This window comes from Haemaphysalis longicornis, unplaced genomic scaffold (genome assembly GCF_048455015.1).
Source record: "Haemaphysalis longicornis isolate Haplotype H1 unplaced genomic scaffold, Haemaphysalis longicornis Haplotype H1 scaffold_14, whole genome shotgun sequence".
Classification (NCBI taxonomy): domain Eukaryota; kingdom Metazoa; phylum Arthropoda; class Arachnida; order Ixodida; family Ixodidae; genus Haemaphysalis; species Haemaphysalis longicornis.
This window is the reverse complement of record NW_027526245.1, coordinates 21675364-21687647: the sequence shown is the minus strand read 5'-3', so window position 1 is coordinate 21687647 and position 12284 is coordinate 21675364. Positions and strand designations below refer to the sequence as shown.

Sequence of the window (12284 nt, the reverse complement as noted above, 5' to 3'; positions counted from 1 at the left end):
GCGAACATGCTTAGTTTGGCGGAAGCGAGTCCCGGTCCCATCGGTAGCTGCTGCAGCGACAGGGATCTCGAGCGGCGAACTCCTGCTGCGCTAAAATATGATAGCTCCTGTTCGGGGAGAGAATCTAGGCTGATTATCGAGTCATGCCGGCACGTGGTTAGATCGGTAAACAGTACAGCCATTCAGCGGTCACAAATTCTAACTCGAGCCGAGCACAAGCCGGCAACAGCAGACATACGTCTATCCGTGACTGGCAGAACACGTACCCGGGCTGCATCTTAAATGGACGGCGGCGAAGGTGAGAACTTCGTGAAACGTGAGCGCCAGTGTGCACTAATGCCGTAATCGGTACAAAGTCAAAATTTGCATCTTAAGCAAGTTGTGTCTCTTCGGAAGGATACAGAGAGAGTTTTCTGACGGGGTATATAACGCAACTTCACCTCTACAACCGGCGTTGCCCTGTTTTCCGAATGGCGTCGAGCATAATCGGGTCTCGGGAAAAGGGCGCCGAAGTTGCGGTGAATGGGCCTGGTGAGTGGCGCCGCGGCGATCGCTTGAAGCGAGGGTTGGGACTGTTATACCTAATTAGTTTGGGTCCAGCACAGAAAAGAAGGCGGCCCTGTTAGCAGTTAGAGTAGCCGAAGGAAGGCAGTTGTAAACGATAGTGGCTATCTTCAGCCGTCCAAATGAAATAGTTATAACATGTCTAAAGCAGTGCGAATGTCTGAACGGCGTCAGTCGCCCATTTTATGCAATAGGAGTGTTGTGCTCTACGCTCTCCTCGAGTTGAACTGTGTGCAACTTTCTTTTTGAGGCGCTTCTGCTATGCTTCACGGCTATGTCAAAGGTCAAATTTCTATTGGTAATTTCTTTTTTTCTTTTTCTCCAGGCCGCATTTGGGGTCAAGCGGATTGCACGTGTGTGCACAGAACCTGAAAAAAATCTGGATAAGAAAATTGCCAGTGACCAAGATCAGTTAGAAAGTAAGTTTAATGCATGCCTTAATTCCCGAGCTTTCTCAGAAACATCGCTGTGTGAGGAAGCAGTGTCATATGCGGAAGCTGCTCTTGCAAATCTTCAAGTGCAACCCTCAGGTTGATTAAATGTACGTGTGCAGCAAGCATGGCAGCATTGTCATTGTATCCTTGTTATTGCACTCCTAGTCTTAAGAACGGCACTATACTCGGCATCCAGAAGAATGTTTCCATCCTGATATCCACAAGGATGCTTCCATTTTAGCGGCATATCTATTGCCATACTGAAACATTGACTTAGAAGTCTTTGGAAAGTACGCGCTGAGGCGTTTTATTTTCAGGGGGCGCAAAGTGTACTGCGGCGCTTTGCCACCGCGCCGTGACCTGAGCTTTCGTGGCCGTTGCTTCTGCAGTGCTTGGCTGTAAGTTTAATGAAATACAGAAACATTTTAGAGCGAAGGCCCTCCCGGTGGTGTGGGCACTTCACTAGAGGCCTTAGTAATCCCTATAAAGGCACCCATAGTAACGTGCGTTCATTCGCTCGTTCATCCGTCCGTTACTTCGCTCGTTCGTTCGCGCCTTCGTTCTTCCGCCCGTTCGTGTCTTCGTTCGTTCGTTCACACAATTACACAATTTGTTGTGTATTGTTGTTTCCTTGGCTTAGTAATTTTTGGCGAAGAGTTTTCTCGTTCGGTTTTGTGTTGCTTGGTTGTTACTGTGCTTAAAGGGCTATGCGCTTTGGCCAACCTGCCAACGGCTTTCCCAGGTCCATGTCTCTGAACATGTCGAGACCCCACGTGACAAAAATGATTGGCGAGCCTGGATTCATATATCCTAAGTCAAAATATTTCAATCAGGCCCAGTCATGTGTCTTGCAAGGTGGGGGAGTGGACTTGGGAAAGTTGTCAACCCTGGGGAAAATTTTAGGTTTGAACAAGGAGTAGGCGTTTGAATTATTGGAGGATGAATCTCGCAAACAAAAAGAAAATTTGGACTTTGAACTTGCATAGCCGAACCCCCTGGACGCACGCTTCGATAGAGAACGTGGAGAAAGAAAGCAGCGCCTCGAGGCGAAAAGCCGCAATGAAGTGGGGCAGACGTTCAGCTGCACCCGTCACCGGGAGCATGTTTAAACGCCTAAACACCACATTGCCACTAATTCGTTCGACGCAAGTCTAATAAGAAAATTCACACAGAGAGAAGGTCGCGATTGACTCAGCGTAGCTTCGTCTTCGTCGTCGTCGTGTATTGTTGTCTTGGTATAGGAATTTAGGCGTATGAATTCTTTTGTTTGGTTTGGTTTTGTTTTGCTTGGTTGTTAGTGTTATCATCGTGTAAAATAAACGTGCGTTTGTCCAACCCTCCAATGGCGCTCTCTGGTCCATCTCTCTGAGCAGGTCGAGGTACCACATGACATTTACAGCTTAGCTGGCCATATATCTTTGTTATTTTGAAATGCGTCCACCAAATCAGAAATTGCATCTCCCATCAAGAGCCGCACCACCGGCTATTCTCCACAAAACTCGTTCCAATCACCACACTATATTAGTATATGTTTTTTCGTCATTACAGAATTGCGGTCCCTCAACACGATTTATTTGCAGAGCTTTCATGTCTTTTATTACAGACGGTTCTGTTGTTATGGAGGGCTGCACCTTTGCGTGGAGCTCCCCGGAAGCCGCCGAAACGGAGTGCACTGATATTCTGCGTGACGTAACGCTCTCTGCGAAGCCGGGATCTTTGATTGGCGTCACCGGGTTCGTGGGAAGCGGCAAGACGGCTTTTCTGGCTGCTATACGCGGCGAGATGACGTCTCTCTGCGGCCTCTGCAGGACGAAAGTAAGCTTTCCTTCCAGCGACTCGTTTTACAAGATGAACACTGTTATGCGATGCCTGGCAGAGCAAAACTAAGGTTACGTGTTTCTATCATGTGGTAACCCGACATATATACAACAAACTCCTTTACCTCCCGTAGCATGTGATAACATGCAATGAGTGCACATAAAGATAGCAAAAAACATGCTAAACTGCTTTTTACAACACAGGGAAAACTTTACATAAAATGAGCAATCTATAATTAACCGAATAGACGCAGAGCTGTTTGCACAGTGATCCGTAAACATTTTGTGATCACTTAAACACAAAAACGTCTGCAGTGCCCAGACCACGTGTCGACCACTATGCGTCCGTTTACGTGATCTTATTTACAACGAAAATTTTTTCGAAGGGGATGTTTTTATTTCTTCAGCCTCTTCGCCGACTCGATTACGTTTTGTGTCACACACGACGTCATTTTGGGGTAGCTTCACCGGGCTAACTTCAGGTTTGCTGACAAACCAACATATTCAGTCTGCTGGCCGTTCCGCCGACTTGCCAAAAATTTGTCCGAACGTAAAAAACTGAACGCCAGAAGAATTTCACCCTAAAGAAACCGGCTCCATTATTGTTTTTTGGGGTGTTGTAAGGTTAGTAACATCCATCTGGTCAGAACACCAAGACAACGTTATTTGGCGAGCTTCCTGCATTATGAAAGTTCTTGCGGCTTTGCTTCAGGCATTATATAAGGCAGCTATATGTATGCTTTACTTTCTGTATTTTGTGCGTAGATGTGGTTGAAATTGCCCGCAAGAGCTTTTGGGCTTTTTTTTTTCAGAAAAACTTGCTTTGGAATGAGCGCATTATGATACTTCCTAGTAAACTGTCCAACGAAACCACTTTCATTGCCGGGAAAGTTATGTTCCACACCCGGACGGTTATCTACAATACCAAAAAACTGTATTTCATAGGTTACTGCCCTCAAAAGTGCTAGACGCTCTCCCAAAAAGTATCTATCTTTGGTGTCTTCAGTCAACGAGTTTGGTTTCTCGCAGGGTACTCTAGCATGTGTGCCACAGACTGCCTGTATTTATAACATGTCAATTCGGGACAATATCCTATTTGGCAAGCCTCTTGATCACCATCGCTACAGTTGGGTCCTGGATGCCTGCAAACTGTTGAGTGACGTGGCCTGCTTTCCTGCGGGAGACCTCACTGAGGTCGGAGAAAGGGTAAGTGTTCGGACAGCCCCCACGCGGCAGGGAGCCATTGATTGGGCGTAACGCATTAGGAGTTCTCACTTATTGCACAGGTGTCGACTCTAGAAGTACTAATTTCTGAAACGGGCACAAACTGCCTTTTAATTAAAAGGTGCGCAGCGATGGCTGTGGAAAATTCAAGAAACTCAAGTTCATTACATGCGTAGGACATCGCACAAAACGTGCGTCTTATGTTTTGTGTTGCCGCTGCCTTTTATGCAAGATATGATTAGACGTTTGCCTCGGTAAATACTCGGTAAATAAAGGCCATTCACTATTCTATATTTTGATACTGATGTGCACAACTTGCCTCGTTGGAAACACTGCTCTCACGTTCCTTGGTTTTTTTAGTCACTAGCAGGACTAGAACGATGTATCAAAACAGCACATTCGGTGCTTTATTTCTTCGCGAAAACTCCTCCAACCGACACCGCACTCTTTACAACAGTGTATGTGAAACATTGAGGAAATTGGTCAACCACAGCTTTGGTAACAATGATAGATACTGGCATGAACCTAACTAGACCTTTTTCACCGTTACCATGTACAAAACAACAGTATGACAAGGTGAATATATCTGCACTTAGGCTTTAAAAGCAGCAGCCCTCTTTCATGATGTTATTGACATTACCCAAGAAGATCGTAGAAGGTTAAAAGTGATTGCTAGAGGCGACAGCCTTAAGTCCCCACTCTGGCACAAAGCGTAGTTTTTGAAGTAAACGGTCGCCGCTGTAAAAAGTAACGTGTGATACCACGGAATTTGAAGTCGGGTTCGGAAAGTAGCAGCCCAGTCTCTGTCCACTGTGGTGCCTCCGAGCGTTGCCAAGGTGGATATAAGGTTGCAGTTCTTTTCTGTGTGGCACATACACCCATGGGACATTGGCAGTAACAGCGAGCTTTGAGGGGTTATGTGCCCCCGTCACAAAAGTCACAAACAAATCGGAAACGGGAAAGTTATAGAATAGCGCGCGCCGGATAACGCCTAAACGTTAGTGGCACGTAATTAGTAAATCTACACTCCAGCCGCGTGGAGCCCTGATTTTAGGGGAGCTGCCGAATGTACCAGTCTGCTTGTGACGTCATTCCTGTCGCAACTAGAACAAACAAAAGCGAAGAAAGAGGCACCAACACAATGTAGCATGAAAGAAGCCTGTCAAAGTCAAGAAACGGAAGCGATGAAACAAGTACAAATACAATGTTGCAACGAAAAAATCAATAGGCATCGCCACGTTTTCGGCTTTGAAGTGCTTAATAAGACAAGTGCCCCCACGAATTTTTTTAAGCCATGGGAATGATTAGGTATTTTACGAACAAAAACAAGGATGAAGACCACACGTTAGTCGGTTTTAAAGTATACTTAATTAGCTATTTCCACTTGCAACCAACAGTTAGGGGCCTACTTTTGGTATTATCACGGCGTCTATTTTGGCACGCAACCTTCTCTAACTTCGAATAAAGCTCGTGGTCAAGCCTGTAGCAGGCTTCTAAACACGTTTGTACGGTTGCATACGGTAAGCTGCTTCACCGGAAAAAAATTATTAACTTTAGTTCTGTCACTAAACTTTTACATTCGCCTTAGGGTTTTAGTGCAGACTGTAGAATAGTTGGACAGGTTCTGAAACGCGGTACTGATCGGAAGCACAAATCCCAGGAGAAATTAAACCTACTGCATCAAATTTGGACAAAATAGGCAACACACACACACACACACACACACACCGCGCACGCGCACACATACGCATATATATATATATATATATTTATATATATATATATATATATATATATATATATATATATATATATATATATATATATATATATATATATATATATATATATATATATATATATATATATATATATATATATATATATATATATATATATATATATATGCCTATGCCTCCTTTCGCGTTGTAGACTGCCGACCTATGTTTCTGTATTTCCTCAACGAGCCCCTCATTTCCTTACTATATTATTCTGCAAAAGCCTAGCGAGGGTCTCGGTTCTGGCAGCCTTGATGCCTAGGTAGCATAAGAGGCCTTCCCGCCAGTTACCCGCTCATGACAGGCTGTAGACGTTTCAGTCACGCCCCGGGGGTTCAGGGGTTGAAAAGAAGGTCCCCTTCTCCCCGTGTAGTCAGAGTGGCGCTGGCTACCACCCTCAAGCGTCAGATACACTTCTAGTAAATATAAATAGCCCAGAAAGTGAAGGAGAACACAGTCGCCCAGATAGCCGAACTGGTAAGGCATTCGAGATCTAATCGAAAGGCGTGGGTTAGGTCCCCACTCTGGGCGCGTGTTTTTCTTTCTTTCTTTCTTCCGTATATTAAAAAAAAATCTGAACTTCATTAACCGTAGAAAAAATAGAGCCTAACAACAGCCCTATGCCTCCTTTGGCGTTGTAGACTGCCGACCTATGTTTCTGTATTTCCTCAACGAGCCCCTCATTTCCTTACTATATTATTCTGCGAAAGCCTAGCGAGGGTCTCGGTTCTGGCAGCCTTGATGCCTAGGTAGCATAAGAGGGCTTCCCGCCAGTTACCCACTCATGACAGGCTGTAGACGTTTGAGTCACGCCCAGGGGGTTGAAAAGAAGGTCCCCTTCTCCCCGTGTAGTCAGAGTGGCGCTGGCTACCACCCTCAAGCGTCAGATACACTTCTAGTAAATATAAATAGCCCAGAAAGTGAAGGAGAACACAGTCGCCCAGATAGCCGAATTGGTAAGGCATTCGAGATCTAATCGAAAGGCGTGGGTTCGGTCCCCACTCTGGGGGCGTGTTTTTCTTTCTTTCTTTCTTCCTTATAGTAAAAAAATCTTAACTTCATTAACCGTAGTGAAAAATAGAGCCTAACAACACCCCTATGCCTGCTTTGGCGTTGTAGACTGCCGACCTATGTTTCTGTATTTCCTCAACGAGCCCCTCATTTCCTTACTATATATATATTGTTACGAGGCAGATGCGGGCTATTTACACGCTGTGCTTAAAAGCGATCTATTTTCAAAGAATGAGGCGTATAGTCCGAAGCCGAGGATACCAGCGTAGCTCGAGCCAGTCTGTCTCTGCGCGACCTCTTCGTCTTCGCTTCGGCTTGCCTTGCGCGACCCACTGATGCGGCACGTACCCATAGATGAAATGTACGATGGATTGACCACCAGGTGATCCAGTGCATTGCCATGTGAAATGTCCAGAGGGCCGTGACATGACCCCCCTCCGGCGGAGAAGCGCCGTCTCGGTGCTTATTGAAATCGAGGGTCAGGGAACAGGTGGGGCCGCTGAGTAATACGCCTTGAGGCGGCCGACGTGGACGAGTTGAGCTGATGGGTCCAGTGACGGTGAGGAAGGAGCGGCGGGAACAATTTCGTACGTCACAGGTGTGACCATACGCTTAATCCGATAGGGGCCTTTGAAGCGAGGCAGCAGTTTCTCGGAGAGACCAATGCGGCGGCAAGGGGTGCTGACAAGAACCAAGGAGCCGGGCGTAAAGTGGGCGGTGCGGTGTTGCTCGTCATAGCGGTGTTTCTGGGAAGACTGGGAAGCCGCGAGCTTGGCACGGGCAACCTGGCGGGCGACATCAGCGTGAGCGACAGCATCGCGGGCATATTCGGTCGTCAGAGGTGTCGCATCAGGAAGTAGGGTATCTAAGGGAAGAGAGGGTTCACGGCCGTAGAGAAGAAAGAACGGTGAATAACCGGCGGTGTCATGGCGGGATGAGTTGTATGCGAATGTAACATACGGCAAAGTGACGTCCCAATCCAGATGGTCCGCGGAAACGTACATCGCGAGCATGTCGGTGATGGTCTTGTTAAGCCTTTCCGTCAAGCCATTAGTCTGGGGATGGTAGGCGGTGGTCAGCTTGTGCTTCGTGTGGCAAGAGCGGAGGAGGTCGTGAACAACCCGAGACAGGAAGTACCGGCCACGGTCGGTAAGGAGCTGACGGGGAGCACCGTGTTGTAGGATGACGTTGTGAAGCAAGAAATCAGCAACGTCGGTGGCACAACTGGTGGGGAGAGCACGCGTAATAGCGTAGCGGGTCGCGTAATCGGTCGCAACAGCGATCCAGCGATTTCCCGAACGAGAGAGAGGAAAAGGGCCGAGCAGGTCCAAACCGACCCGAAAGAAAGGTTCGGAAGGAATCTCTATCGGTTGGAGCAGTCCGGCTGGGCCCAAAGAAGGGGTTTTCCGACGCTGGCACAGGTCACATGCCGTTACGTAGCGGCGGACTGATCGGTAGAGTCCGGGCCAGTAAAATCGCTTACGTACACGGTCGTAAGTTCGTGCGACGCCAAGGTGGCCAGCCGTCGGCCCGTCGTGCAGCTGATGGAGGACGTCAGATCGGAGGTGTTCAGGAACAACGAGAAGATCGTCAGGGCCATCTTCGCGAAAGTTCCGGCGGAACAGCACGCCGTCGCGGAGCAAAAACGCGTTCAATGCAGGGTCTGACGGCATGGTGGTGAGACGTGCAATGATCGACTGCAATGATTGGTCGCGACGCTGGTGGTCGGCGATGTTGAGAAAGTCAGTTAGTGCAAGGACACAAGAATCAAGGTCGTTGTCAGCTGTATCAGGTTGGTCGACTGGTTGACGCGACAGGCAGTCGGCGTCGCTGTGGAGCCTACCAGACTTGTAGGCCACGGAGTAGTCAAACTCCTGAAGGCGTAAAGCCCAGCGACCGAGACGACCAGTGGGATCTTTCAAGGAAGCAAGCCAGCATAGGGCATGGTGGTCAGTTACCGCAGAAAAAGGCCTTCCGTATAAATATGGGCGGAATTTGTTCACGGCCCATACAAGAGCCAGGCATTCGCGCTCGGTGATCGAGTAGTTCCTCTCGGAAGGTGACAAAAGGCGACTGGCATACGCTATCACTCGTTCGAGGCCGGCGCGTTTCTGAACCAGTACAGCACCTATGCCGTGTCCACTCGCGTCCGTGTGGACTTCGGTCGGAGCGGAAGGGTCAAAGTGCGCCAGAATAGGTGGATTAGTGAGATGATTGACGAGTGTCGAAAAAGCGGAAGCTTGCTCAGGGCCCCAGGAAAACGGGTTATCGTGCCGAAGCAGATCCGTGAGGGGCCTGGCAATTTCAGCGAAGTTCTTGACGAAGCGCCGAAAGTAGGAGCAGAGCCCCACAAAGCTTCGAACTTCTTTCACCGATCGAGGAGCAGGGAAGTCTTTTACGGCTCGTATTTTGTCTGGATCAGGTAGCGTCGACGAGGTGCCCAAGGATCTTTATTTGGCGACAACCGAAGTGGCACTTTGACGAATTTAGCTGAAGTCCAGCTGTTCGAAAAACTGCCAGGATGTCGGAAAGGCGATGCAAGTGTGTCTCAAACGTGGGAGAAAAGACGATAACGTCATCCAGGTAGCATAAGCATGTCGTCCATTTAAATCCCTGGAGAAGAGAGTCCATCATCCTTTCGAATGTGGCTGGCGCATTGCAGAGCCCGAACGGCATGACCTTAAATTGGTACAGTCCGTCTGGGGTTACAAAAGCGGTCTTTTCGCGGTCCATGGCGTCGACTGCAATTTGCCAGTACCCTGATCTCAGGTCAATGGACGAGAAATACGACGCGCCATGCAAGCAGTCGAGGGCGTCGTCAATTCGAGGAAGTGGATAAACGTCCTTCTTGGTTATTTTGTTTAAATGTCTGTAATCAACACAGAATCGCCATGAGCCGTCTTTCTTTTTGACCAGCACGACTGGAGACGCCCATGGACTAGAAGACTGCTCAATAACATCTTTCCGCAACATCTTCTCGACTTCCTGCTGAATGACGGTACGTTCGGCGTGGGAGACACGATATGGACGTCGGCGGATAGGGGTCGCATCACCAGTGTTTATGCGATGTGTCACATGGGAAGTCTGGCCCAACGGACGGTTGTCCAAGTCGAAAATGTCCCGATATGACGCTAGGAGACAACGGAGCTGATGGGCTTCCGGAGGTGGAAGGTCCGACGCTATCATGTCCATAAAATCAGCGGTAGTTCGTGAAATGTCCCGTTGGCTATCCGTAGAGGATTCAGAGTCGTCAGTTGTCACCACGGAAACTTCGCATTCAGCCAAGGGGATCAGTGTAGCAAGCGACATTCCACGGGGAAGGACTTGGGTGGAGAAACCGAAGTTCAAAAATGGGAGGCCAATTTCGTTCTTCGCGACAGTCACGACTGTATAAGGAAGGGTCACGTTGCGTTCAAGGAGTATATCGGTGACGGGCGAGACAAGGTAGTCACCATCTGGAACTGGCGGGCACGACGATAAACGCACGTAGGTCATGGCCTTGGGAGCTAATCGAGCATGTTCGGCGCCGCAAAGCCGGTAAGTGGGCGTGATGTCATCAAGGGGTGTTGTGGGCAGCTCAAGACGTAAAACCCCGGCGGCGCAGTCAATGAGGGCGGCGTGTTCTGTAAGAAAGTCCAGTCCGAATATTATGTCGTAAGGACATGTTTCCAAGACGGCGAACAAGACAGGGATGTCGTGTCCGGCAATTGCGACGCGGGCGGTACACATTCCGGCTACGGTGGTCGTTCCTCCGTTGGCGACTCGTACAGCACGGCATATCGCGGGCGTCATAACTTTCCGAAGAGTGCGGCGAAGGTTCGAACTCATGACTGAAATATTGGCACCTGTGTCGACTAAAGCACTAACACGAACCCCGTCAACGTGAACATCTATCAAATTGGGTCTTGAAACCGAAGTCAACAGAGGATTTGCAGGCCGGGTCGTTAATGCAGCATCACCTCCGGGAGCTGCACTGGCTAGTTTTCCGAGAGGGAGGCCGAGAAAGTGGGCGGCGGAGTCTGGTGGCGGCGGGGCTGCGGCGAACGCGACTGGCGACGCTGAGGTGACGGCGAGCGGCTAGATAGATTGCGTCGTGTGTTTTCGGGTGCGAAGGGCTGCTGAGGACGTGGCGGAAAACGTCGAGGGTAGTCGTCGGAGTAGCTGTTCTCGGGAAACCGTTGACGGCTAAATGGCGACCAGCTGCTGCGGCAATAACGGGCGACGTGTCCAACGCGATGGCAGTTGAAACAGATGGGGCGGTCATCGGCTGTTCTCCATTCACCAGGACTGCGTCGTCGGTAGCGCGGGAGAACATCGTAGCGCGGCGGGACATCAGTACGGGGCGAAGGGGTACGGAAGCCGTCGCAGGGATCCTGGCGTCCCAAGGCACAAACTGAGTGAAGGCCCAGGGACGTGATCTCGTCTCTAACGACGGCTTGGATGAGAGAAATCGTGGGGCCGTTCCGGTCGTGCGCGCAGTGCTGAGCAATTGGAGCCATAGCCTCGATCTCACGGCGTACTATTTTCGTCAGGCTCTCAGTCTGGGCCTCCGTGCTAGGCGTCAGCGTTGTGCGTGGTGGCACCGACACATCTTGACACGACGACGTTGCCGCCGTGTGAGGCAGCCGAGTAAACTGGTGGGCAATGCGGCGGCATTTGGCTTCCTGGAAGCGTCGGCATTCGTTAAGAATGGCGTCGATTGTAGCGGCATCCTTACACATCAGCAGATGGAAGGCGTCATCTGCAATGCCTTTAAGGACGTGGCCTACCTTGTCGGCTTCCGACATTTCGGGATCAACCTTTGCGCAGAGGGCCAAAACATCGTGTATATACGTGATATAGGATTCAGTGGCGGACTGGGCGCGCGAAGCGAGCTGTTGACGTGCGGCGAGCTGGCGACCCACGGGGCTGCCGAATATTTTCCGCATCTTTTCTTTGCAAACGTCCCAGCTGGTCAACGTGTGCTCGTTGGTGTCATACCAGGATTTCGCTGTGTTTCTTAGATGGTAAGGTAGGTTAGCCAGCATTATTGTACCATCCCACGTGTTATGGGCGCTGGCACGTTCGAACATGCGAATCCATTCTTCCACGTCGGTGTCATCCTCACCGGTGAAAAAGCCTGGGTCACGGGGCTGAGAAACGATGATGAGGGGCGCAACGGGTGCGGTCTCGTTGGCAGGAGGCATCGTGCGTCGACGAATGTGTCGCCCACTTCGAAGATCCGTGGTGTGGTGTTGCTGCGCTGTTGACAGGCACAGGGACGGGAACCGCAACCTCCACCAAAAAGATGTTACGAGGCAGATGCGGGCTATTTACACGCTGTGCTTAAAAGCGATCTATTTTCAAAGAATGAGGCGTATAGTCCGAAGCCGAGGATACCAGCGTAGCTCGAGCCAGTCTGTCTCTGCGCGACCTCTTCGTCTTCGCTTCGGCTTGCCTTGCGCGACCCACTGATG

General features: G+C 49.7%; 1 protein-coding gene across 7 annotated transcripts in view; it reads left to right on the top strand.

The window, feature by feature from the left end:
* Nucleotides 1-12284, top strand: part of LOC144165193 (multidrug resistance-associated protein 1-like) — a 333102-nt gene that overhangs the window by 206487 nt on the left and 114331 nt on the right. For all 7 annotated transcript variants that reach the window (XM_077695311.1, XM_077695307.1, XM_077695310.1 and 4 more), the window contains 3 exons: nucleotides 890-983; nucleotides 2602-2813; nucleotides 3845-4021. In XM_077695311.1, the coding sequence (XP_077551437.1) occupies nucleotides 890-983; nucleotides 2602-2813; nucleotides 3845-4021 (483 nt within the window). The remainder of the gene's footprint in view (nucleotides 1-889; nucleotides 984-2601; nucleotides 2814-3844; nucleotides 4022-12284) is intronic.